The 27,706-nt window shown below is 36.6% G+C and overlaps 1 protein-coding gene across 1 annotated transcript; it reads right to left on the bottom strand.

The window, feature by feature from the left end:
• Window positions 1-25: 25 nt before the first annotated feature.
• On the bottom strand, window positions 26-27,706 carry Mcm6 (minichromosome maintenance 6). Its single transcript, XM_068387789.1, has 16 exons — window positions 27,498-27,706; window positions 24,434-24,577; window positions 21,551-21,716; window positions 21,117-21,215; window positions 20,407-20,555; window positions 12,751-12,896; window positions 11,018-11,121; window positions 6,311-6,482; window positions 5,127-5,251; window positions 4,502-4,735; window positions 3,830-3,997; window positions 3,366-3,503; window positions 3,026-3,178; window positions 2,485-2,644; window positions 1,247-1,533; window positions 26-507 (listed from the first exon to the last, which is right to left on the bottom strand). The coding sequence occupies exons 1-16, from the start codon at window positions 27,587-27,589 to the stop codon at window positions 397-399; spliced, it is 2,448 nt and encodes an 815-aa protein (XP_068243890.1). The 5' UTR covers window positions 27,590-27,706; the 3' UTR covers window positions 26-396.

Below are 27,706 nucleotides of genomic sequence, written 5' to 3'. Positions count from 1 at the left end.
CTGATGGAAATTAAATACATCTTACTACATGTCTATAGTTTTATTGTAGAAAAATGGAAATATACGGATAAAATTAGTCCTTACTTTCTAACTAACAAGTTTTGGTTAAGCTACGGAAAAATGGCCTAAGACCATTGTACTAAATTTAAAGTTTAACAATGAAAATAAAATCTCAGTTAATTTTTATAACCTAACAACTACTGTATACCTCTAAATGTATTAAAAAAAATATAAAATATGGATAAACATATTAGCTATTAAGTAAGAACTAACAAAATTCAAAAATCTTTGTAAGGGCATTTCCATTTGAACTGGTCCCTTCTACACCGAGAAAAAAAAAACATATCTGATAAATTTATGCACATTTACTATTATAATAATTATATTTCTATCAAGTTAGGCATCAAGAAGGTAATTTGGATGAACAACTAACAAAGGATCATCCTCCTCGGTTTCCGTCGCAGAGCCCTTCAACCCACTTCTTGTTAATGGAATGATTACTTGATCCTGTGGAAAAAGAAAAGTTACTCAAAAGAAATTTGCTAGTTATACCTGAATAAAATTAGTAATTGATTATCAACAAAGATACCAATAAATTAACACTTAGTATGGCTTTACATCAAGAGCACAAACTGTAATTTACCCTGAAAAAGAACGTCCTACCAGCAATTGTTTTAAGCATGGCTTTTGATATGAAAATTTTTTATTTTCTTCATAAATAAACATATTTCTGAAAATTACTTTCCATCAGAAAATAGAATTACAAGACAAATAGTATTATTATGCCTTGAAATACTCATACACTAAAGCATAAGACTTCACGGAAAATAAGTCGATAAAAAATGTACAGCATAAGCTTGACATCTTAGCAGTCCAGTAACTTTGGAGTAGGGGCATTGCTTTAGGAACTAAATAATACTCCAATAAAATTCAAAGTTCTTGGCTAACTACTCTAGTTTGTATTTTTTGTAAAAATCTAGTTTGTATTAAAAAGAAAAAAGTCAAACCTCCAAAAAATATTCTTGAAAAACTTTGTACCCTTATACACAATTTTTTTTCGAGTATTTAAATATCTAACTATAAATGCTGTTCCAAGTTGTGATCCAACAAGCATTTCAAGGGATATATTTACTCCTAACTAGACAAATTAAAGAAAATGCATGAAATATAGAAATAACAGGATTTATCTATGACCAAACCTTATAAGAAGTAATTATAACATGAAAATGTTAAACTAAAAACTTACGTGATACGTCAGCCTGTCCAGAACTTTCTCCACTAATAGCTTCTTTTCAATAAGATCTGCTTCTGTTTCAATGTCTGCAGATATTTCATTCAAGTACCAATTAACAACTGCAGACTTTCTAAGACCAGCAGTTTCTAAGCCAGCCTCTTCCTCCATTTTGGCCTCCTCTTTCCTCATGTACATCACCAATAAGTTCGACATATTACGATATGACTCGTAAGAAAGCTTCAACTTTTTCTTTTTCAAAGCATCCGAGGCATCTTTATCTTCCTGATGACCATTAACACCTGAAATTTAAAAGTTTAACTCTTTAGCAACCAACTTTGTCAGCACTTACTATCGAAAATACTCTAGTGTATTCCAATATTAATAACTTTACTTCTAAAAACTATAAACATGCTCCAGAAGAAAAACCTGAGAATAATAAGCCTTCCCTACCCAAAGAATATTTTAAGCAATTTTTTTTAATCTCAACACTGAAAAACCTATTCACTGCATTCAGTCAATAGCCATCCCCATTACACAATCAGGATTGTTAGACATTATCAAATTATTATCCACCGCCTATGGAAATTTACCAGTGTCTTAAAACCTAATGCAAAATTATCTAAATAATAAAATACAACAAATCCAGAATTTCTAGTCCACTGCAGGACAAAGGCCTCAGACATGGCCTTATTCATGTCTGGGGTTTGGGTGGCGGAGGTCTGCGCTCTACTGAGTGCCCCTCTAGTTTTACCTTAGCCTACACATAAAATGAATAGCCTGGCTGGCCTATTCTTTAAAAATTCTTTTCTTTCCTCTTAGACCTGATAATGCTAAGAGAACAGAAATATTCTACTGCATTGTAATTGTTCAGTAGCTACTTTCCACTTGGTAAGGAAAGAAGACTCTTTAGCTATGGTAAGCAGTTCTTCTAGGAACAGGAAGCTCCAAAATCAAACCATTATTCTCTTGTCTTGGGTAGTGCCATAGCCTTTGAACCATGGTCTTCCATTTTCTTAGGCTAGAGTTCTCTTGCTTGATTGTACACTCAGGCATTCTATTCTCTCGGTTTCCTTTCCTCACTGGGCTAATTTCCTTTCGAAGCACTTTGGCTTATAGCATTCTGCTTTTCCAACTAAGGTTGTAACTTAGCTAGTAATAATAATAATAAAAGAACGTGCTATGTTAAAACACAAGAAATAACTATTAGCTCAAAACTTAAAACTATATCAATAACTATAACCAAGCCTTACCATTTATCTGTCCATTAGGTACTCTATTTTCATCTGTTTCCATAGGCTCATCAACTTGTTGATCATTTTCATCCTCCTCCAAATGGACATCAGGTTGTTCAACACGAATAATGGATTTGTTTAATAACCGGAAAGCTTCTTTGACATGCTTTGGTTGGACCTGCAATGCAAATTTCAAGGTTGATTACATTAAGTACAGAATGAAAATTTCAGAGTTAATTACATTTAGTACCGAATGGAAATTTCAGGGTTAATCACTAAGTACAGAATGGAAATTTATTTTCATTAATTACAAAAGGGAAATTCAGTTAAATACATTAAATACAGTATGGAAATTTCCAAATTAATTCAATTAAGTACAGAAAGGGAATTTCAACTAACGGTAATTCCATCATGTACAAAATGGAAACTTCAGACTGATTACATCAAGTATACCTTGTCTTGTCAATCAAGTACAATTCTCTGTTCAAGTTCAAAAATTAATATAACAAAATGCCAACAATCGATGTATAAGAACACTTGGAAAATCCTTCATCCTTACCTCATCTGAGCAATGCATTCTCGCCATAGCTTCAGAAAGTCGGATCATACTCTCAAGCTGACGGACTGTGATACGCCACGAGGACTTGGCGGCACCTGAGCAATCACGCTGACGGAGGTTTCGATACTGCTCGACCAAATATTCACTGGCTTCCTAAGATGATATAGACATCACATATAAAGGTGATTTTTAAAAGAATTAGATTATAGAGTAGAGAAAAATAACAATTGAAAGTACACTATATAGGATGAAAACTAAATTATATAACTATTCTCTTAGATTAACAAAATTGATGGAGCTTAAAATGTACACAAAGATCAGACTTAATCCTAAACATTACCTTATTTAGCTTAGGTTTGAACTGTCGGGCAAACATGATATAACGTTGAATTTCTTCCAGTGCGTAAGTTCTTTCAATACTCTCTTCATTACGGCTGTGCAGATCTACAATACGTCTGGCAATGGCATAATCTGTAACCTGTAATAAACAATGAAGTTTGACAATAAAAGACAAATAAAATCATAAATTTACATAAATTTGGTTTCATTTCATCACACGACAGAGTTTTCATAGTAAATATTTACTAAAATATATTGTAATGACCCATTAATACAGCATAAGGATGAAATATTCACTCTGCACTGCAGCATATCCAAACCTAATACTCAAATCCTACCCATTTCCTAATTTTCAGAGGCAATATACAGCAATGTTTCCAAAATTTGTATAATTTGAAAAGTCAAAACATCTTTACTAACATAAATTAATAAGCATTGGTGGTACCTATGAACAACTAGACTTACCTCATTACACTCGTCTACAAGAATGAAGAAAAGATCAAATCTTGACATGATAGGGGCTGTCATTGCAATGTTCTGTCGAAGGGATTTAGTTCTGTCGTATCGGCCACCAATAGGATTTGCTGCTGCGAGAATGGAAGTTCGTGCATTCAGAGTTGCTTTAACACCAGCCTGAAAGTAAGAATAAACATATGTAGCAAGTTATTTAAAATTTTTGGTCTAAACTAACTTCAAAGAAGTTCCTGTACTGAAGATTTAAAAGTCACTCATGAATGGCAGAGACAAGGGACAGGATATATGTACATATGATCAGCAACCAAGACCCCCCTTTCTATAAAGGTAGGACCAGGGAAGGCCAGGCAATGGCTGCTAATGACTCCGTATATACACCTATAGGCTCCCCAAAACCTCATCCTTTGCTGACAAGGAGGGTCAGGTTGTAGACACAAGAAACTACCGCACTTGAGCATGCCAAAAACTCCCGTCCAAGAGACTGCTAAGCAGGGATGTTCCCATTAAGCTACCACAACAACAATTAGATATTTTCAAAACACTTGTAACAATCTTTTCCCAGCTGAAACAAATAATTAAAATATCATTAAATTGAAAATACTAAAAAGGACTTACTACATTCCTATTTATTCCCTTTTTTTACTTTAAAATAGTATGTCTTACTTTAGTGATAGAAATGGTCTGCTGTTCCATAGCTTCGTGAATGGCAACTTGATCTCTGATATCCATTTTGTCAAATTCATCAATACAGCAAACTCCATTGTCTGCTAACATAAGGGCACCAGCTTCGATAACGGACTCGTGTGATTCTTCATCTTTAACAACTGCAGCAGTTAAACCAGCAGCCGTTGAGGCTTTTCCAGACGTATAAACAGCACGAGGGCTGAAGTCTGACACCTTGAAAACAGAAAATACAAATAAAAAGGCAATTTCCAAAATGTCAACAACAATGTTGTCTAAATAGAATATTTTAAATACATTACAGAATTATCTCACCTAAAGAACATTCAACTTAAAATTAATATTTCAAGAAAGCAAATAACGTTGTCCATAAATAAAAATTAAGATCAAACTTCAAAATCAGGTTCATATGTTGGTAAAGAAATCCACATTTCTTAGATGATTATTCTTTGTCCTCTTTACAATTACCAACTCGTAGTAAAGTACATCCATATTAATGATGAAAGGTTTGCTTTCATGTATGACCAAATGACTTTCAACCTGTGCAGGTTTAAGACTACATCTCGCCTAAAAAAATATATACAAGTTAAAATTTACATCATCTTACCATCTTCAAAAATTGTGACTTGGCAGTTGAAGGATCACCAACAACACAAACATTGATATCACCACGCAAGGTTGTCCCTTCAACCGTTGTCTTTGGGACGCCACCAAATAACATAAGAAGAATTCCTGAAAAGGAGAATCATTTGAAATATGAATCAAATTTTAAAATATAACTTGACCAGTAAATACAAAACTACCGAAAATAAAACAATCAACTAAGAGAACTAATGTACATTAAGTTACACCAGTTTCATGAGTAAGAATTATATATTGTATATTAACCCTTTTAACCCCAGGCTATTTGGAAATTTCCAACCCTTAACCCCCAAGGGGTTATTTTTTTCCCAGCACATTTTGCAGTATATTTTTTTTAAATTGCTCTAACAGCCTTAATTTTTGTTATAGAGAGGTCAGGTTGGTCTCATTCTCTTGGAAAATGCCTGAATTTTCTTAAAAAATTATCAAAAATATGAAAAAAAAAAATTTTTATAGCATATTTTTGCAAGGACGTACCGGTACGTCCATGGGGGTAAAGGGATGGCTTTTGTGAAACGTACCAGTACGTCCTTTGGGGGTAAAAGGGTTAATAACCATAAATCTTGGTTTTACTGGCAAGAAAAATTTTAGTGTACATAGGTTTTTACTTTAAAATCCATCTATTATATTATAGTGCTCAAGTCCTGGATTAGAAAATTCTAATTACAACAATTTGTATAAATCCGGAATTGATAGATCTCTACTGACCTAACCTACATATGAGGGCCATTTCACAATCCCTCTTCCTCGAGGCAAAGATCAAGAACTATTGAGTGGAAGAGGGAAGAGTATTCGGCCAATAATAAATGGGTTTGTAAGTCATTGCATAGCCTAAATAACCAATTAGGAGGAAGGAAAAGATAGCTTTAATTAAATTCTCAGCAGAGTACTGAAATTGAAACCAGTCTTGAAATTTCAGCATTGTTAGGTGGTGAGACTCATATATAAAAGAGCACTAATGAATAAAGATCTGACATTACTATACTCAAGACAACAAACAATGTCTCAACTAATTGAAGGAAAGACCCCCAAAGAAATTTAACATCGAATCATACATTTTAAATAACTAAAAATTTTAGATACAAAATATAAAATACTGTACTAAATCCATAGGGGACATAATATTGAGAACACTAAAATAAGTCTTACCTCGTTTCACTTCATCATTGCCATGAATAGTAGGGAAAAGAGAAGAGATGAGATTTTGATAGAGGTTTTTATCACGGGACATTTCATAAACTTTATTCCACTCAAGCTCTGTCATCTGTCTTTTGATAGCTTCGGCAGTCATTTCCTCTCCTCGGATTTCTTTGCCTCCAAACTGAAAGAGAAAAAACAAAGCTATAATTCTGTGAACAAATTAATTTCAGTCTAATGGAATCAGTCCAAATGGTTGTTACAAAACCTAGAAAAATATTCTGGAATATGGATCAACATCTCATTACAGTTGAAATAGAACTCACAAGAAAATAAAAGACCAATGCAAATCAGCATGATCACAATTATGCTCGAAGAGAGAGCAAAGGAATTAGCAATTCTGCCACGAAAGTTCCAGAGCATAGAGAGAGAGATAGGATGACCGCACTCTCCGATGGCTAAAGATAAAGTGCTATGTAGCACTGTTGGGTTATCAACTCCCATGTTCATGCTTTTTCTGTATTCTAACTATGACAGGAAAGGACAATGGTTAGGATTATCGTGTAGGTGCAAACCAAAATTATGATAGAATAATTAAGTTTGGGGACTGGGAGAATTTGGGGGAGGGTGAAAAGTAGGGAAGAGAGAATATTAACGTCCCACACTTTGCGAACTCACCTTATTGTTCATCTAATATCTTTGATGTTATTGCTGATGATCTTATGAACTTGAATGTAAAATATGAGTTACCAATTATATTAGCTGGTGATTTTAACTCAAGAACAGGCTTACTTAATGACTTTATAGATGACGACCCTTTGCAAAATATCGATTAAAATGATTTTATTGATGAATGTCTGTTTAGCTCCAAAAGGGAATTAGAAACTCTTGGTCTTAGCACAGATCGCTATAACAGTGATGTTATTACTAATAACCATGGTCGTAACTTAATTGAACTGTGTAAAATGCTTGACGTTAAGGTAGTTAACGGGAGGTTTGGGGGGGACAGTGGCGTGGGGGATTTCACTTGTTTCACAGCTAATGGTAAAAGTTGTATTGACTATTTTATTGTTTCTCCTAAACTTATGAGTAGTATTACGGATTTTAATGTTGAGCAATATGACAGGTGTCTGTCCGATACTCACTCCGCCCTCTCTATGGTATTACGGTTGGAAGAGACTTGTAATATGAGACCACCGGAAATACAGGAGGAGGAAAATTTAGATTTAGATAGTAAGGAAACCTATGATATGAATAATTCTGAATATGAAGAACTTAAAACAAAATGGACAAATGACATAAAAAATGAGTATATGGAAGCATTCAGTACTAGAGATATTAATTTATTAGACCAGAAATTAGATTCACTGAACCCTTTGAATGTAACCCAGAATATTATGGATGATATTGTAAAAGATTTAGGAAAATTATATATTGACCCTGCTAAACACATTGGCATTTGTAAAAAAAAGTTTATCAAAATAAGTCTAAAACAGGGGATTGCAAAAAGGTTAGCAACCCATGGTTTGACAAAGACTGTTCTAGTAAAAGAACTGAATATATGAAAGTAAAAAACAGGCTTAAGAAAATCAAAACAAATGAAGCTAGAAACGAACTGAAAGCTAGCTAAAACATATAAGAGAATAATTAATAAAGCTAAGAAATCTTTCAGAAAAAAATTTCATAGAAATGTTAGAAATCTGAGAAAAAGTAGTAGTAAGGATTATTGGGATTTGTTAAAGAATACTGATAAGAGTGAGCTGATTTGTAAAATTGCACTTAAAACATTTCGAGATTATTTTGCTAAACTCAGTCGAGGTAATGTTGAACCTGATGATAGTGAACACCCTGATAATTTCGACCCAAGCATTATTAACCAGTTAGTTAACGAAGAATTAAATAGAGTTTTACAGTAGATGAGATACAAATTCAAATAAGAAAACTTAAGAGTAGAAAAGCATGTGGTATTGATAATATCATAAATGAGTTCCTTAAAAATTGCCCTCATGATATGCTAAATGTTATATGCAAAATTTCTAACATTGTGGTTATCTCCTCAGTTGTTCCATATTATTGGTGTATAGGGATAATAAAACCCATATTTAAGAAAAAAGGATCCCCTGACGACCCAGATAACTATAGGGGTATCACACTACTGAGCTGTGTAGCGAAGCTTTTTACCGCTTGTGTCAATAAAAGGTTGACTGATTATATTGACAGCACTGGTCAACTTGGTGAGGAGCAGGCTGGTTTCAGGGAAGGATATAGTACTCTAGATCATATTTTTGTATTGCATTCACTTGTTAATTTCTATCTCCATCGAAAAAAGAGAATATACTGTTTGTTCGTTGATTACAGAAAAGCATTCGATTTGGTTGACAGGTCGTCCTTGTGGGGAAAAGTAATCTCACATGGCATTAATGGTAATGTTATGGCTGTCATATATAATATGTATAATAATGCAAAATCATGTGTAAAGCAGAATCACAAAATTTCTAACTTTTTCGAATGTAACATAGGTGTAAGACAAGGTGAGAATCTTTCCCCATTACTTTTTGCCATCTACCTAAATGATTTCGAGTCTTTTCTTAGCGGGGGTTATAATGGGATGGATATGTGTTCAAGGGAAATAAATGAAAAATTAAGTAGTATTGACATAGAAATGTTTTTGCGTATTTATGTTTTGCTTTATGCTGATGATACTATTGTAATGGCTGAATCCCCAAAGGAATTACAAAACGCCTTAAACAAAGTAAAAGAATATTGTGATACTTGGAAACTTCAAATTAATGTTTCAAAAACTAAAGTAGTTGTATTTTCTAGAGGAAAAGTTAGAAATGTCCCGAATTTTAAATATGGTGAGGAGAGCATCGAAATTGTAGAGGATTATATTTACCTTGGTACTACGTTCAATTATAATGGTAAAATGGATAAAGCTATTAAGAAACAAGTCATTCAAGCACGTAGAGCATTATTTAGTATGTTAATTAAATGTAAAAAACTTGAATTACCCATTGATATCAACTGTGATCTATTCGATGCTCTAGTTGTACCAATTTTGACTTACGGTTGTGAAATATGGGGTTACCACAAACTAGATCATGTTGAAGCATTTCACAAGAAGTTCATGAAAAATCAGCTCTGTGTGAACAAGCGAACAGCAAACTGCATGGTATATGGGGATCTTGGCAGATTCAAAATTGAAATATCTATTTGCAAACGGATGATTGGATTTTGGTTGAGAATTGTAAAATCAAAGGCGTCTAAATTGTCAAATGTTTTTTATCGTTTTCTTAGAATTCTATACGAGTCGAATGAGTAGAAGTCTAGTTGGATCCATAAAATTAAAACTATCCTTGATTCATGTGGTATGTCAAATATATGGGAGCATCCAGAAAATTTCAATCACACGTGGATAATAAATAGCCTAGAAATGAAACTCAAAGATATAGAGAGACAACAGTGGTATGCAGAAGTAGAAAGAAATATATTGTGTAGTAATTATAAACTTTTTAAGACAGAATTTGGCCAAGAAAAGTATATTATAAATTTAGATATTCCAGAAAGAATTGCCCTTAGTAAATATAGGTGTGGTACCCACAAACTTCCTGTAGCAACTGAAAGATATTCTAGGCAAGAGAATCAGCACTCTTGCACACTATGCAACGGCATTGAAGTTGGGGATGAATACCATTATGTTTTAGTTTGTCCTGTGATTAGAGAAATAAGAGAGAGATACCTAAAGCCCTACTATTGTAGAAGACCTACCACTTTTAAATTCAGTCTGCTCCTCAATACAAGTAATGCTAGAGAACTGAACAGACTTGCAAGGTTTGTTAACCTTATAATGTCTTTATTTTAGATTTAATACTTTCTAGGATTTTCATTATTCTGGTATTATTTTTCAATGTATGTACTTTCCTTTGTCAGAATACCTTTTATGCGTTAATTATGTACTTACTGAATATATGTGTACATAAATATAGTTGTAATCTATTGGTCTCTTCTTTTTGTAGTTTTTGTGTAAAATATATATATCTGTGTAATTTTGTAATTCTCATACTCCGGAAGGGGTCGATAGAATAAAATTTGCCTTTGCAAAATTTGCCTTTGCCTTTGCCTTTTGACGAACATATTGACACTTGTCAATATCAAACCATAGTGGCTTGGTATAATCTTTATTCATATTTCTCTTACTACTGTACATCTGTGTGAAGTCACAACATTGAATCTTAAAATTCTGAGCAAATTGTATATATATCAAATAAGTGCCATTTAATTATTTTGATCTAAACCAAATGCTCTTTAAAAGTGATTGTTGCAAGATAACAGCAGTAGTTGCAGTTGAGTGTGCAAGACAATGGGAAATTGGTTTTGTCTCAGTGGAGAAGGTCATTAACAGATGGGGGAGAAAGGTTTCCAGTGACTTAAGAAAGAAAAACAGATGCGAGAATGTTATACTGGTAAGTAAATGTACATGTGGAGAAAGAGATAATGAATGGAAAGTGAGTGTTAGAGAATCCCATTCAAACCTTGGTCTTATAATATTGCAAGTTCCAAGTTGCCTTTTATTCAGTAAGATGTAAAATTTGTGATATATAACACATTACTTTCTGGTAAAGCCACTACTATACGTGGAGAGGTTGTTATCATAAAGCTTAAGAGTCCCAAGGGCAAAATAAAATCCAAATGCTGAGGATTGCAAAAATATAAAATTACCTTTGGATTTGTGGGCGCAATGGAGCAGGCCAAGAAAGCCATACGATAGTTAAGATCACGGACACCCAAGGCTTTCAGACCAGTAACACCTTCACTGTCTTCACCTGGAATAGAAAGGTGGATTATTATCATTATTAGAAGCTAAGCTAAAACCATAGTTGAAAAGGAAATGCTATAAAACAATATAATTAGATAAAAAATCAAAGACAATTACTTGGTAGTGATCCAAAACTGACATTACTCAAGTTCAACCTACAAATAAAATTTAATTAACTAATAAAAAAAAATTACTCTGTAGCATTTATCCAACAACTACATTTCCGTCATACGAAACAATGACAAAGTTGCCTCGCCAAATTATATTAACCCTGTGACATATTGAAGATCACCTACAGTAATCTTGGTGCAGACAAGATTGTTTTAATTATCTGCAAAATTATTTCCAGGACTCCTCAGTAAATAGGTTTTGATATATACTTATATAATTCTAGATTTTAATTATTCCTGAAGTAAAAATAAATATTCCACATCTAAAAGTTAACACTGTTGTTTACAGCACTAATTAAAACATTAAGAGAAATTAGTGTACTATTGATGAATATTGTGAACAAAATTGCACAACTGTATGGAAAACAAAACTCGGGATGGGGGGGGTTGAGTGTGGCCTAGTTTTCCTAGACTACTTCATACCCAGCACACTACTGGCTAATAGGGGAAACAGGATCAATCATAGCAGGCCATTCAGTATCCTGTGCACTGATTGGGTTAGCAATCACAAGATCGCCCTTTAACAAACGGCAGTATTCAATATCTATTTTTCAATTTTCTTGAAAGCATATATAGGGGCAACATCACTCTACAGGATCTGTGTTGTGTCGTGTTGCATTTGTGTAAAATTATGAGTTTGTATCAAGCCTTACGATGTCGCCCTAATGTTTTGCTCCTCCTAACACTTTTGGCACAAGTCCAAACTCCATTGGAAGAAGCTTACTATAGCATCGGAAGAAGCTTATTATAGCATGAAAAGATAAAAATTACATGAAAGAATAATGGCATGATCATTAAATCAGGACATTTTCAACACTAACACTTATCAACCTGTAACCTGTTTCTCGAACGCCATATAATAGAGCACATCAGAGGATCAATATTTTTTTCATAAAATATTTTAACTTTTAGTATGCAAGAGGATTTATTTTGAGGAATATCTTATATCAAAATAAGTCTAGCACTATAGGCAGGAATGTACAGCAACACTTACAGCAGTCATGATAAGTGTGTAATTTAATTGTGATATTTATAAAGCAGAAATATATAAAAAATAATGAAGTTCAACCTAGCCTACAAAATGTCTGACATGAATATTTGGTAGGAAGACAATTTTTTTTTACAACACTTCCTCATTTAATTAATATTTCATATCCAAGAATATACTTCAGCTTAGCCTACCTTAGGGAAAGAATGTTACTCATACATTTTGGTAAGTCATATTTCTTTTTTACTCAAAGCATAATTAGCTTCTTAAATTATTTTTATTGGTTATAGGATTTACTCTTAGGTAGTTGAGTACACAAAGTTAGTTATTCTAAGCTTTGATAGTTAGTAGTGTGTAGGGTACCACACTTGCAATGACAATGAGATTACTATTTGTGATGAGAGAATTACAACAAAATGTACTAAATCAAATTCAATATAAAATGAGAACTGGTTGAAATTGAAAGTATTTGACTGACCTTTATGTCTGGCAGAGCTTTCTGCTCTGGCACCTGGAAGATTCAATGCAGACACATCTGGTACAACAATCAATGTACCAGTGAAATCACACCTGTCACCAGCCTGGGCGCACTCCACAGCTTCAGCCCGTACAACAATTTCAACACTGAAATTACAGATTTTGTTGCAAATGGATGTTAATGAAAATCTTTTTAAATTCTTTATTAACTTTCTCATTTCCACTATTGATACATATTTTACCTTGCATTAAAGTTAAAAGTACTGGCCATCTGTGATCATCATCACTATAATTCAACTGAATTTATATCACTTAAGATTTCAAATTTCACATTTCCTTTACTGTAACAACATATAACAATGTTATTTTCATTATAAAATAAATTCTTATACATACTTAGCTGGTAGTTATATACATAGCTTACGTCTCTGATGTCACGACAGAAAATTCAAAACTCGCGGCAATCACCGATTGGATAGCCAGGTGTACCAACTGCGCACCTTAACAAGGTACCTTGGAACCATCCCCTGTTCCCTCATATTTTCTATGCCTCTAGTCTCTAGAGGGGAGGAGGGTGGGAATTTAATTATATATAACTACCAGGTAAGTACTGTATGTTCAAAAATTTATTTTATAATGAAAATAATATTTTTAAACAAGACTTACCTGGTAGTTATATATATAACTGATTAACACTTTTGGTGGAGGGTTAGAGACAGCCAATATAGTTGGAATTCTGCTTCAGAGTTTAAATATAAAACAAGCTTAAGGATTCGTACCTGATAAGGAAGCTGACTTCAATGATACTCTGCCATTATGTCCGCTTTCCTTATGAGATCCAGCGGTCCTCTCAGGGGGCTGAAGATCCCTAGGAGCTGTCAAACCGGTGACCACACTCTGTGACAGAGCCTCCTCTAACAAAAGGAACAAAATAGACCACCTGACCAATCAATGATGGTGGAAGAATGTCGCAATCTCCACAAGACAACCATAAAAACAAATTAAAAGTTCTAAGAGAAGAAAAGGTATCAGGATTATGGGAATGTAGTGGTGGATCCTTCCCCCACTACTGTACTCGCTGCTACGAACGGTCCCAGAGTGTACCAGTCTTCATACAAAGTTTGGACACTCTTCAAATAGTGTGAAACGAACACGGATTTGCTCCTCCAATAGGTTGTGTCCATAATGCTTTGCAACGAACGATTTTGATTGAAGGCCACTGAGGGTGCTACAGCTCTCACCTCGCGAGTCTTGACCTTTAAAAGACTAAAGTCTGTCTCACTGCAATGTGTATGAGCCTCTTTAATTAAAAGTCTGATAAAATATGACAAGGCATTCGTAGACATTTGCAAGGAGGGTTTCTTAACCGAGCACCACAGTGCTTCCGACTTGCCTCTTAACTTCTTTGTCCTGTCCAAGTAAAACTTCAGGGCCCTTACTGGACATAGGACTCTAACTCATTGCCAACTAAATCCGAAAGATTCGGAATTTCAAAGGCCTTAGGCAAAGGTTGCGAAGGGCGCTCATTATTGGCGAGAAAACCCAACTGTAATGAGCAGACAGCTTTGTTATCCTGAAAACCCACGTTCTTACTTCACTAACCCTCTTGGCTGTTGCCAGACTAACCAAGAAAAGGGTTTTCATTGTGAGGTCCCTCAGAGATGCAGAGTGCAAGGGCTCAAATCTGTCACCCATAAGGAACTTAAGGACTATATCCAGATTCCAAGCTGGAGAATCCTGGCGAAGTTGCTTCGAAGTCTCAAAAGACTTAAGCAGTTCATATAAGTCTTTACTATTAGATAGATCTGTGTCTGAAAACAGTCGCCAGCATGCTCCTGTATCCTTTGATAGTGGATGAGAAAAAATTACGCTTCCTTCTCAGGAACAAATAGAAATCAGCAATCTGGGTTACAGAGGTACTGGAAGAGGAAACAGAGTTGACTCATTCCCTGAAAACTTCCCACTTGGATTGATACTCTGATGGTCGAAGACCTCCTTGCTCTTGCAATTGCTTTAGCTGCCTCCTTCGAAAAGCCTCTAGCTCTCGTGAGTCTTTCGATAGTCTGAAGGCAGTTAGCTGAAGATTCTGGAGACTTTGATGATGCCTTTCCAAGTGGGGTTGTCTGAGTAAGTATACTCTCAAAGGAAGGGTTCTGGGAGTGTCCACCATCTATACCAGTACCTCTGTGAACCATTCCCTTGAGGCCCAGAAGGGGGCTACTAGGGTCATTCTGGTCCCTTCGCTTGACACAAAATTTTGAAGAACTTTGTAAATGATCTTGAAAGGCGGAAAAGCGTACGCGTCTAGATTTGACCAATTTAGTAGGAACGCGTCCGTGTGTGCTGCTTTGGGACCCTGGCACTGGGGAGCAATACATCTCTAGCCTCTTGGTCTTTGAGGTCGCGAAAAAGTCTATGCAAGGCCGACCCCCGTTTCCACAGGCTTTTGCATACTTCCAGATGGAGAGTCCACTCTGTGGGTAGGACTTGTCCTCTCCTGCTGAGACTGTCTGCCAAAACATTCTTCTCCCCTTGTATGAATATGGTAATCAATATTACTTGCCTTTCGTTTGCCCAGATGATCGGATTCCTCGCCGTCTCGTAAAGGGAGATCGAGTGAGTCCCTCCTTGCTTGGCAATGTAAGCCAATGCCGTGGTGTTGCCGGAATTGATTCGAACCACCTTGTTCCGGACTGACCCTTCGAAGCTTTGTAGGGCCAAGAGGACTGCTGGCAGTTCCTTCTGGTTTATGTGGAAGAGCTTTTGAACCTCCGTCCACAACCCCGATGCTTCCAGCTTGCCCAGTGTTGCTCCCCACCCAGAGTCCGAGGCGTCGGAACACAACACAAGGTCTGGGTTCCTCAGATCTAGTGGGTAACCTTCCTGGAACTTGACTGGATCGTTCCACCACTGCAGGCATCTTCTTATTGAATCTGTGACTGGAACACACATTGTGTCCAAATCCTTTTTCCTGTCCCAGTGAGAATTGAGGTGAAATTGGAGAGGTCGAAGATTCAGTCTTCCTAGGGAGAGAAACTGATCTAACGAGGAGAGGGTTCCCAACAGACTCATCCACTTCCTCGCAGAACACTTCTGCTCTCCTAGAAAAGATTTCACTTTCTGGATGGCTTGCTCCGTCCTTAAGGGAGATGGAAAAGCCCGAAAAACTCGACTCTGAATCACCATGCCCTTGTTGACCAGAAGACCCAATTCTTCCGTCAGGTTCAATGTTGTCTGAAGATCCTTCAGGCAGAGATCGTGAAAGTGAGCTCTGAAAAGCTGATCGTCTAAGTACAGGGAGGCTCTGATGCCTTTTGAATGGAGAATCCTTGCCACATTGAGCATGAGTTTCATAAAAATCTGAGGGGCGGTGTTGAGGCCGAAATACGGCTCGAAACTGAAAAAAATTTCCCTGGAATACGAACCTCAAATGAATAGGGACATTGAAATAAATGCCCTGGAGATCCAGTGAGACCACCCAGTCGCCCTTTCTTACTGCCGCAAAAACTGACTTCGGTGTCTCCATCGTGAACTTTGTCTTCTGGATCAAGGTGTTGAGAACACTTACGTCCAGAACCGGACGCCATCCTCCGGAGCTCTTGGGAACCAGGAATAGGCGGTTGTAAAACTCCGGTGACTTCAAGTCCTGTACCCTTTCTATAGCCCCCCTTCAACAAAAGACACTTGAAGCTGGCTGTAACGCTTACCTCTTTAACTCCTCTCTGTACCTGGGAGAGAGATCCACTGGTGAAAAAATCACAAGAGTTTGCCTCATAAAAGGGATCTTGTAACCTTCCTTAGTAGTTGGACCGACCAAAGGTCTGGCCCCCTCTCCTCCCATGCCTGCCAGAAGGTGTATAGTCTGGCTCCTAGTGCCTGAAGGCGAAAGCAGTCAGACCCTGCTTCGACCTGTCCTAGCTCCTCTCCTCTAACTCCTCTACTATCTGGCCTAGAGACACCCCTACCAGAGGACCTTCCTCGAAAGAGCCGGGAAAATTTTGGAAAAGAAGTATCATCTTTAGGCTTGCGGCTAGAAAAGGACGATGGTAAAACTTTTCTTGCCGTCTTAGAGACAAGGTTTTGTGTGGCCTTTTGAGTTTGAGCGAAAAAAATCTCCCTAACCAGATCCTGCGGGAAAAGAGATGACGAAAGTGGAGCATACAGTAACTCAGATTTCTGGAAGGGAGTAACCCTTAGCGACAGAAATGAAACACAACTGGGCTCTCTTCTTAAGGACGCCTGCTGTAAAAATCGCTGCTAATTCGTTCGAATCGTCACACAAAGCCTTGTCCATGCAGGACATAACATGGATCAAACTAGAAGAATCTCCTTCTTCAAGTACCGCAACCTTCTTACTCAAGGCTCCCAGAGTCCAATCGAGGAAGTTCAATACCTCGAAGGCTCTAAAGACACCTTTGAGTAGATGGTCCAACTCAGACGTAGACCAGAGAACCTTGGTCTTCCTCATGGCCGATCTACGGGGAGAGTCTACCAGGCTTGAGAAGTCTCTCTGGGCAGAGGTAGGAACTCCCAGGCCGAGAACTTCTCCCGTATCGTACCATATACTAGACCTAGACGCTAATCTAATTGGGGGAAAAGCGAATGCTGCTTTCCCTTGATCCTTCTTGGATACCATCCAGTCGTCCATCAACTTAAGAGCTCTCTTTGACGAACGAGACAGCACCATTCTAGTAAACAGAGACTTCTTCTTAGGTTTCCCAAGTGTAAATTCCGATGGAGGCGAACGTGGAGCAATGGGAACAAACAACTCTGGAAACTCATCATTGAATACCTTCATGAGTGTCTTTAAGTCCACTGAAGGGCGAAAAGATTTCGAGTCTTCCTCTTCAGATAACTCCTCAAAGTGTTCGACAGGAGAAAGAACATCAACCTCTTCATCAGACAAAGCCCCTTGACGCTCTGCAAAACGCTCGCGGTCCAAGCGATCAGAGCCAAGGGGTTCTGGATCTTGCTCAACGTCCTGTCTGAATGTTTGCTGCTTGACGCAGCATCCTGGAGAACGCTCGACGTCGCGTCTCTGGGACGCTCGCTCGACGGCGCATCCTGGAGAACGTTCGGCCTCCCGACTTGCTGGACGCTCGACGTCCTGGGTAGAAGGGCGCTCGACTAAACGACTGGAAGAACGCTCAACGTCTTTTTTAGATAAAGAAGAACGCTCGCCGCCTCACCCTGGAGGATGCTCGGCATCGCGTCTTGCTGAGCGCTCGAAAGCCCTTGCACAAGGACGCTCACTATCACTCCTACTAGGATGTTCGGCGCTCCGTTTTGAAGGAAGCTCGACTTCCTGAAAAGCAGGGTGTTCAACGTCGCGTGATGTAGGGCGTATAATGTCCTGTTGACCAGAACGCTGGACACTACGCGCAGTAGAACGCTCAACGCGTTCGTCTACAAAAGTTTCGTGACTCGTCGCCTTACGCCGCTTGGCGTCCAGAGCGGAAGCTTCCGTAGCTTGATACTTTGCATGAAGGACGAAAGCTTATGCTGCATCTCTTTCAACATATCAAGATTAGGGTCTGTTATCGAAACAGGTGACGAAACATCACAGTCAGGCCAATCTGAAGGAGGTGGAGGAGCTTGAACCGAGGGCATACTTGGTTCAGCCAACCGCTCAACAACAGGACGATTCTCTACAGAATCTAGCGTCCTAGCAGGACGCTTGGTAGGCGAGCTCTCATCGTTGGAATGACAGCATTTTGGGCTATCCCAATGGCTACAGCTTGGACCTTGAGACATCCTGAAAGGACGCTGGTTGCCATTATCAAACTTCCTCTTAAGAGGTCTGGACGCTTGACGCCAGCCTCTTTTAGGCACATCGTCATCCAAGGATGAATAAAAAACCTAACCTCACCTTTCCCATAGTGAGGGCTAACGTCCTGGGAAACGTCAACAGGAACGCTCGAGGGGACGTCTGCTCGGGAGCTAAAGCCTCTCGTTTCCTTTCGTCTTTCGACATTCCTTCTCCCAGGGGTTGGGAAGCTTGGAAGAGGCCTAGGACTAGGAGAACGACAAGCCCGAGCAGGCGCACCCTCCACAGCACTAATCACACTCACTGCACTTCTCGCACTTTCACTTTTAAGCTGCTTAACGTCAGGCATTAACTGCGTCCTATCAGCAGCGATAGACTCAACCATCACGCCCAACGCCTGAATAGCCAACTTCATGTCTGTCAGTGTAGGTTCATTAGCGGTACTCATAGTGGGATCTGGTACTACCACTACAGGGGAAGGAATAGGTTCAGTGATATGGGAAGAGGAAAAATCTCTAGAAGAGCGAGAAAAACTACGCCTTAACCTATCTCTTTCTAACCTTCGCGAATAGCGATCGAATTAAAGCCACTCACGATCAGATGGCATTCATCACATCTATCATCCAGCTCGCAAACCTTACCTCTACATTTAACACAGAATGAATGAGGATCAATGGAGGCCTTTTGCACCCATTCACACACACTAAACGTTACAACAAGCAAGGGTCAAAATATCAATATCAAATCATAAATCAAGAGTATCCAGTTGAAAATCCAATCAAGCGAGAGTCAAAAAACAAATCATTGTACTTCACCAAGTGACAGCAATAAAATCAGGTAAAAAGCGAGGAGAATCTACAACAATGTTGTCGCTAGCAGCGACAGAAAAAATATGAGGGAACAGGGGTTGGTTCCAAGGTACCTCGCTAGGGTGCGCAGGTGGTACACCTGGCTATCCAATCGGCAATTGCCGCGAGTTTTGAATTTTCTGTCGTGACGTCAGAGACGTAAGCTATATATATAACTACCAGGTAGGTCTTGTGTTTAAAAATTATGATTCATACAGCATTCCATACAAGAACAGTATTTATTAACAGCTGAATGTTTAATCAATAATTTAAAAATTATATTATTCAATGCTTTCAACAGAGATTTTTCAATTCAACACAATTTGAAAAACTATGACATTTCAAGACCAAGATGAAATAGGCTCAAAACACACTTGAAATATGAGGGCAAGTATTCACAATTCATCCTTACAGCATTCTATTCTTCTGGGTCTTATAAACCATAAAAGTTCCTGACATGGAATTATATTTTCATATCCAAGTATTTATAGCAATCATTAGCATAAAGAATTCAATTTCCTTTGACCCATTATAATTAACTTGCTTGATAACTTTTAAAATTTGTGATTTTAATGTTCTTCCTGAATGATCTTAAAAACTAATTTCTTCATTGTGACTAAGCATCTTTAAAACATAAAACAGGCATGTATTAAACTGTTCACATGGCATCCAGAAACTACAAAACCACTAAAATATGCTAAAACACAATGTTGAAAAGTTAGTGATAATTACGGACAGCTATTACAATAAAAATTCTACTCACTCAACATGGATGTTGAATGAAGACGTATTAATTTAAAAGCACAAGATACAGTTGACTGGCAAAATCTTATAGAGTTCCTTGAATCAAAAGGCATGGAAGATGATGAATCAATCTGGGACAATATAATTGCTTTTGTTTCACCATAATTTAATAAGTTACAGATATTTTCAATTAAGTTGATACTTCTAAATTAACCAATCAAACTGGTGAAACAGAGAACACACACGGAGTTGAATCATTTTGACGAGCAATACCCTCCTTACAAACGCGCAATCTTACCTGCGAGGAATGCAACCTCTTGGTAGTTCCGCCTGTATTTCCTGTATTCTGACTTTCTGGAAATCCACAAATCTACTTTTGTTTGTATCGAGCATAAAACGTTGACGGTTGCTGCATACGGGATTTCGGCAAATGGTAGGTTGGGTGTACTGGAAGATTTCAAAATACATTTAGAAATCAAAATAAGCTAAATTACTGCATGAGCACAATGAACTGAAAGAAAACTGGTCAACACATGTATATTAATTATAAACATTGGTAGATAACTATTCTAAATAAGAACCAATGGCAAGATTTACATTTACAGCCTAAATTTCAAATATTTCATACTACAAATATATACACATTATCATCTATATTTCACCTACTATTAGTGATTAAACCTTTGTTTGAGCCACAAATTATTAAGTACTGTACCTCAAAGATCATTCCATGATGGTAAAATTAATACCAAGAACAATTCAAAATATATTTTTAAGAATACATTTACAATTTAAAAGCATATTGTATTCTCTTCTCAATCATCAAATGAGAATCAAAAATTAAATACAGACCAGTCACTCGAAAAGTCTGTAGTCAAACATTTTAATAATTAGTTTGAAGATCTTGAGCAACGGCAGATAATCAATAAAACTGAAAAGACAATTTACCCAAGTAAACCAAGAAGTACTGTCAAACTTTAAATGCAGCTAGCTTTTTTCAATACTCACTTTAAATTGCTGTTCGACATCCTTTATAAGTGTCTGGCAATCCAAACAAACGAATGTTCCTGCGACGAGTTCTGGATGTACTGGGTGGGTTCGAACAACCTAGAGACAAAATACATTATTAGCCTTATAGAAATGAAGTTTACTGGTCTGCAAAATCTCAAATTTATTAAAAAAAAAAATGCTACTTCTGATTTACAATAATGCATGACCAATATTGTATTACTGAATTATATAGCTGATAGAAAAAGAAAAAATCTCGTTTATTATATATATATATATATATTTTCAAGGTTTTTGATATTTCCGATGACAAAACTCCGTAAAAAAAAAGTTTACAAAATTCTAAATATCTTTAACATTCATTAAATCACTGATCTTTAAAGTTAAGGCTTAACAGTATTAGCAACTTTATTTTGATTTCCCTGCAACCTTACCTGACCAGATATTCGAACAAGGGTTCCAATTTTCACTGTTGTTAATTCTCTTATCTTGTGCCTCGTAGGAACGTCAACAAAACTGACATAATACTCCTTCTCAACCGGCACTTCCGCATGATCGCGGACAAAGTTTCTCACAGAACGGCAAAGAAATGGGTGAACTCTGGAAAGGGATTACAAAAAAAAAATAACCATTGGATACAGACACCTCATCAAAAAACACTACAGCAAAACCATAAACACGGATTCTCAATACTTACAATGATGATCATTTTTCAAGGTATTTGAAGGAATGAAACATTAGGAGAGTTGAAAGCAAAATCTTGGAAAAAAAATTCAAAGAAAAAGACAGGATACTACGATAGAAAAAAAAATTTCAAAGAAAAGACAGGATACTAAGATAAAAATAAAAATTCAAAGATGAAGACAGGTTAAGAGAAAAAAAATTCAAAGAAAAATAGACTGGATACTAAGATAGAAAAAAAAATTAAAAGAAAAAAAAAGACAGGATACCAAGATAGAAAAAAAAATTCTAAGAATAGACAGGCTACTAAGATAAAAAAAATAATTCAAAGAAAAAGACAAGATACTAAGATAGAAAAAAAATTAAAAGAAAAAAAAGACAGGATACCAAGATAGAAAAAAATTCTAAGAATAGACAGGCTACTAAGATAAAAAAAATAATTCAAAGAAAAAGACAAGATACTAAGATAGAAAAAATCAAAGAAAAAGAGACAGGATACTAGGATATAAAAAAATTCTAAGAATAGACAGGATACTAGGATATAAAAAAATTCTAAGAATAGACAGGATACTAAGATAGAAAAATAATTCAAAGAAAAAGACAAGATACTAAGATAGAAAAAATCAAAGAAAAAAGACAGGATACTAAGATAGAAAAAAAAATTCAAAGTAAAAAGTCTGGATACTAAGATAAGTATTGGCTAGAGATCTATCACTACTATATCCACAAGAATAAGGTTTCCTATATCACCAAATATTCTAAACTGGATTTTCTTCAACCAGAATAAAAGTAAATTCAGTAATATACACATCAGAAATAAAAACAGCAAAATCCTAAACAACTAGAATAGGAAATAATCAACCAGGCTACCATTAACGTATGTAATGAAAGCAGTAAAGCCATACATTGTACGAAAGAGGACATAAAGAAGAGAACAAGAGAATGGGACACAAGCAAAGGGAAGAGTGAAATGGAGTGCAAGGAGAGAGTAATTTTGTATAAAAACTGGAAAAGTGAAATCAAGGAGGAAGTGTATGACAACACATTTTCGTCAATTTTATTATTCAGAGCAAGGACAAACTCACTGGGCTTGAATATAAAAAACAGACACCAAGATGGAAATATAAACTGTGTATTCTGTGATGTAGAAGAAAATGCTAACCACTTTATGTTATATTGTCCACAGTTTAGTGATATAAGAATAAAAGCAATTGAGCTCCAACAACCATACGAAGAAGATAGTGCACAAACAGTTGGAAAATTCCTTTTGTGTGAAGAAAATATTGAAAATAAGAAAAGGGTACTACAACAAATGTGGATGAAAAGAGAAAAACTAGTGAAAATAAGGAACACACAAAACTAAAAGACACAGAGGCGCCGTTGCAAAGGCAAAGCCTCAACCTGAATCTGATCTGATCTGTGTTTTCAGAAGAATGGAAAAATAGAAACTAATTATGAAAATGGATTAAATAAGCTAAATTTATTTGTAAGTAAAACCTTCCAAAGTTAGATAGAAATAAATACAAACTAGCTATGGAAATAAACTAATGTTTATTTCCAAAGTTAGGAACTAAATGCTCTTATTCAGCTCAGATCTGAGTAAAGGGATTTTGACGAAGGAAAAATCTATTTCTGGGGAGAGACCTGTGGCGCCGGGTGAAAAGAGTCCTTCTTATATACCTTTTCTGATAAAACCTTCCAATTATACCAGAGAAAGATAAAAGCATGGAATGCTGAGGTTACAACCCTCGCGCGAGCACCTTTAGGGTGTCGTGTATAAAGCAAAGGCGCGTGAAATCCACTATTCACAGGTTGTCTTCCATTTAGTTAATTCCTTCGTCAAAGGGATGGGCCGATACAAAGGCCCTTGCCAACCACCAGCGCCACACCACCCACGCCACGACGCGAGCGCCATCTGAACAACATCCTTCTTTTTGGAATACTAAGTGTTGATTTGTTTTGTTGTGCTCTCGGTCTTTTTTATCAATCGTGGATTTATTTTGTCATGTCCGAAGCTCCATCTTCACACATTCCAATGTTAAGTACCATAGTTTGTTTTGACAGTATTTTATTGTACCGGGCTTTTGTTTTATATCCAGTATAGTCTGTTTTAATTCCCGTCTGGCCTTTCATGGCGGCCATTGTTTGTTCACTTGTTGGGAATTCATCTTTGTCTGCCCGTTTAGTACTCTGTCACTTAGGTTCTTGGTTAAGTCCTGGCCTTATGCCTTTAGAACCGTTATTATTTTTATTTTTATTTTTTTGTGTATTTATGCTCATGGTACTTTTTGCTAGTAAGTCCAGCCTACGAACGAGATAGCGATTTAGCTTTGTTAGCCCTAAGTGTATTACATATTACAGTAGGTTAATATGATTGTAACTATTATTGTTTTCCCTTGTTATTAAGTTGGGATATTCTTAGCCATGTCAGTTTTGTTGCATGTTTTCCTCTGATACTCAGAGGTTTCCTTGTTATCACTATGCCCTGTGGCTAGTTTATATTTTATGCCTACTTACCTGAATTATATATGATTTTCTTTACATGGTGTTGTTTCTCTCCCCGTATTTTGTTAAGGATGTAATGTGAACAGATCTGATAAGGGTAAGTCAAAAGTCTCTTGGAAAAACATCATTACCTGTAATATTCTTCTATTATTGTTGTTGCCAAATTTTGATTCGCTTTCTCGATATCCGAGAAAGAGACTTCCAGAGTGTTGCGCTCTGGCTTTACCAGATCCCTGGCATCTTCCAAGTATTTCACTTCTCCTGCCTCCTGGAACCTGCAGAATACAAATAATAATCATAAAAGTAAGCTAGATATGAAAGTCATTAAAAATACAAAACGATCATATTAGTATAGAAGATTCTTAAAAATTAGTACAGAAGATTCTTAAAAATTGCTCACCAATCAAATCTCCTTGCTCCTCTCTATAACTACAAAAAAAAACGTGAATCACAACGCTCTAAAAAATCGAAACGGTAGGCCACAACAAACAGCTACAGTGATTGGCCATCAACTCTCCACAATCTAAAATTGTCTTGGATTGGCTTTATAAATTTTACCCTTAAAGACCAACAAAGGGCATTGAAAGGCCATTTTGAATCTCCGTGCACTACAGAAAAAAGACCCTAAGAAAATTAAAGTTAATAGTTAACCCTTTTACCCCCCAGGCTATTTGGAAATTTCCAACCCTTAACCCCAAGGGGGTTATTTTTTCCCAGCACATTTTGTAGTATATTTCTTTTTAAATTGCTCTAACAGTCTTAATTTTTGTCAAAGAGAGGTCAGGTTGGTCTCATTCTCTTGGAAAATGCCTGAATTTTCTCAAAAAATTATCAAAAATATGAAGAAAAAAAAATTTTATAGCATTTTTTTGCAAGGACGTACCAGTACGTCCATGGGGGTAAGGGGATGGCTTTTGTGAAACGTACCAGTACTTCCTTTGGGGGTAAAAGGGTTGAGAGGTACGTCCTTTGGGGGTAAAAGGGTTAAGAGGTACGTCCTTTGGGGGTAAAAGGGTTAAGAGGTACGTCCTTTGGGGGTAAAAGGGTTAAGAGGTTTGACAAGATAGAAGTATAGTAGTGACAAAAGCAGTGTAAAAGGAGCCTAAAAAGAAAGTAGGGCTAGGTTACAAAAGTTACTCTTTATTCCCCCAATCTACGTTCCCCCAAAAATATGTTTCCCATGACATATGCAAGCTATTGATAAATATTTCTTTAAAAAATACTTTGACATCATTTCTCCATTTGAGCTATTTGTGCAAGGTGTGACACATTTCAATTTTTAGGTTTTCCCATGAAAATAAACAGGTAAAACTATATGGTGCTATAAATGTTTGTAGAAAACGGGATTTAAATTCAGTGTATTTTGAATATTTTTTTACAGAGATATCTGCCAGAAACCCATAAATTTTGAGCTATGATAGATTGATTAACATAACTGTTAAGCTATGGGCTTAAACTATGTGTACCGTCTTCGACAAAGTACAATACACCTTAAAATATACCATGGACCATTGTAGTATGTATTTCTACATTGAAATCACAGTTATTGTCATGAAACATGATGAAAACATTGAAGCTTTAATTTGCCAAAGACTTTTGGACACAGAAAACGATATTTTTCAATACTATTTTTTTCAAGGAGTAATTTGTAGCCGTAACCATCACTAAAAAATCCTCCTTACTTGATTGAGTGAATTTACCTGTATATTGGTATGCCAAGTTAATACTACTGTATTTACTGGTCTTTGTTCCGTCATTATTTGTGATTCACAACACATTATTGCTCAGCCCATTTGCCAGTATTTTGAAGTTATTTCAATTATCTAAATTACTTAGTTCAATAATTTCATTTTGCGCCGTAACTCGCAATTTAACTTAATCTCATTACTCTTATGTTCTGACAAGTGGGCACACCTTGGTAACTTAGCCCCATGGAGTAGTATTTATAATAGTTTTTAGCTTTTTGACTTAAATTCAGTTCAGAGAGAAGTATGGCTCAAATGCAATCTTATTTAATATAGGATAAAAATTGATAAAATTAAATTAAATTTCTATCGTACAATTCACTAAATAAACCATTGACGTACAATCAGAGGTGAATACACACTTAACAACGGGGAGAGTCATAGCTTTGCACTCCAGCCTATCCTATATTGAAAATAGAACAAAGAGATTATGAATTTAATGCTGAGCCCTTCATTATGTTTGAACAAGTAACTTACAACTGAAGAATTATCTACCAGGTTTGTTCTGCAATACCAGAAGGGAGGAGGCTTCTGTTGCCATTAGGGTTAAGATAACAGTAAAATGAGAAATTTTATCAATATTACAGGAGCCTTTGTATACCAGTGGCTAGTTCTTCTAGTGTGCATATAAAATGGACACCAACTAACCTAAACTTTCCCCCCAAACCTAATAGCTATGTCGGGGTGTACGTACGATAGCGGCCACCTGCATGTATGATTACGGCTAAATTAGAATACGACAGTGGAAGGGGGTCGCAGGGGGCACTAGCCCCTCCGCTAGGTAAGGACATGGCTTGTAGGTTAGACTAGGGGGAAAATTTAAGGTTAATTGATGTCAATTTTTAATCAAAATGGGAGGAACTGACCGCTGATATACAAAGGCTCCAACTGTGTCCTTACCCACTTACCTAAAGGGGCGGCTAATGCCCCTGCAAACCTCTTTACACTGCCATAGTCTTAGTCAGCAATCATCGTACATACAGGTGGCCGGTACCATATTTTAGTGTTGTTAGTTAATATATTTTTTATTTCCTTGTTTCCTTTCCTCACTGGGCTGTTTTCCCTGTTGGGGCCCCGGAGCTCATAACATCCTATTATTCCTACTAGGGTTGTAGCTTAGCAAGTACTTCTACTACTACTAATACTACTCATAAGAATATTAAATATTAACCAATAATAATAATGATATTCCATGACGCAAAACTATACGGCACAGTAGGTACCTTAACACAGGGTCTATGAGATCTTCCCGTAATTCATGTTCTAATAACTGAAATGCAACCAAGATTTCAAGAAATCAATTTCCGAGCAAATTCTATCAATTTGTAAAATCATAAATCACCCTTGGAAAGAATGATCTTATCCTGTGTAAGACATGACCTTTAGGATACCATGAAGTTCGCCATACCCTTTGACCATTATATTAGGAAACTGATAAATCTCAACTTACTCTTCTAAGAAATCCTGGAATAACTTTTGACAGCGGTCCCCTACTTCATCGACAACGTGGTTTTGTCCACTGCGTGTTTCGGCGACATCCATGGCACAAAATTTAAAGGAAAAGGTTTCCCGTCACAGACAACTTGTTGCTGGAAGTTTACCGCCACAACATAAAAGGTTCACTTTTGGCGGGAACCGGAGGTCACGTGATCACTGTGT

This window comes from Palaemon carinicauda, chromosome 1 (genome assembly GCF_036898095.1).
Source record: "Palaemon carinicauda isolate YSFRI2023 chromosome 1, ASM3689809v2, whole genome shotgun sequence".
NCBI lineage: Eukaryota > Metazoa > Arthropoda > Malacostraca > Decapoda > Palaemonidae > Palaemon > Palaemon carinicauda.
Note: the sequence above shows the minus strand (reverse complement) of the source record. Positions and strands in the feature narration are given on the sequence as shown.

Excerpts from the sequence above, each read along its gene's own strand:
- Mcm6 (XM_068387789.1), bottom strand. The coding sequence starts at position 27,589 with ATGGATGTCGCCGAAACACGCAGTGGACAAAACCACGTTGTCGATGAA. Across the intron at positions 11,122-12,750 it reads AAGCTCTGCCAGACATAAAG|GTGAAGACAGTGAAGGTGTT; the intron begins GTCAGTCAAATA and ends TTTCTATTCCAG. Across the intron at positions 4,736-5,126 it reads AGTCACAATTTTTGAAGATG|GTGTCAGACTTCAGCCCTCG; the intron begins GTAAGATGATGT and ends TCTGTTTTCAAG.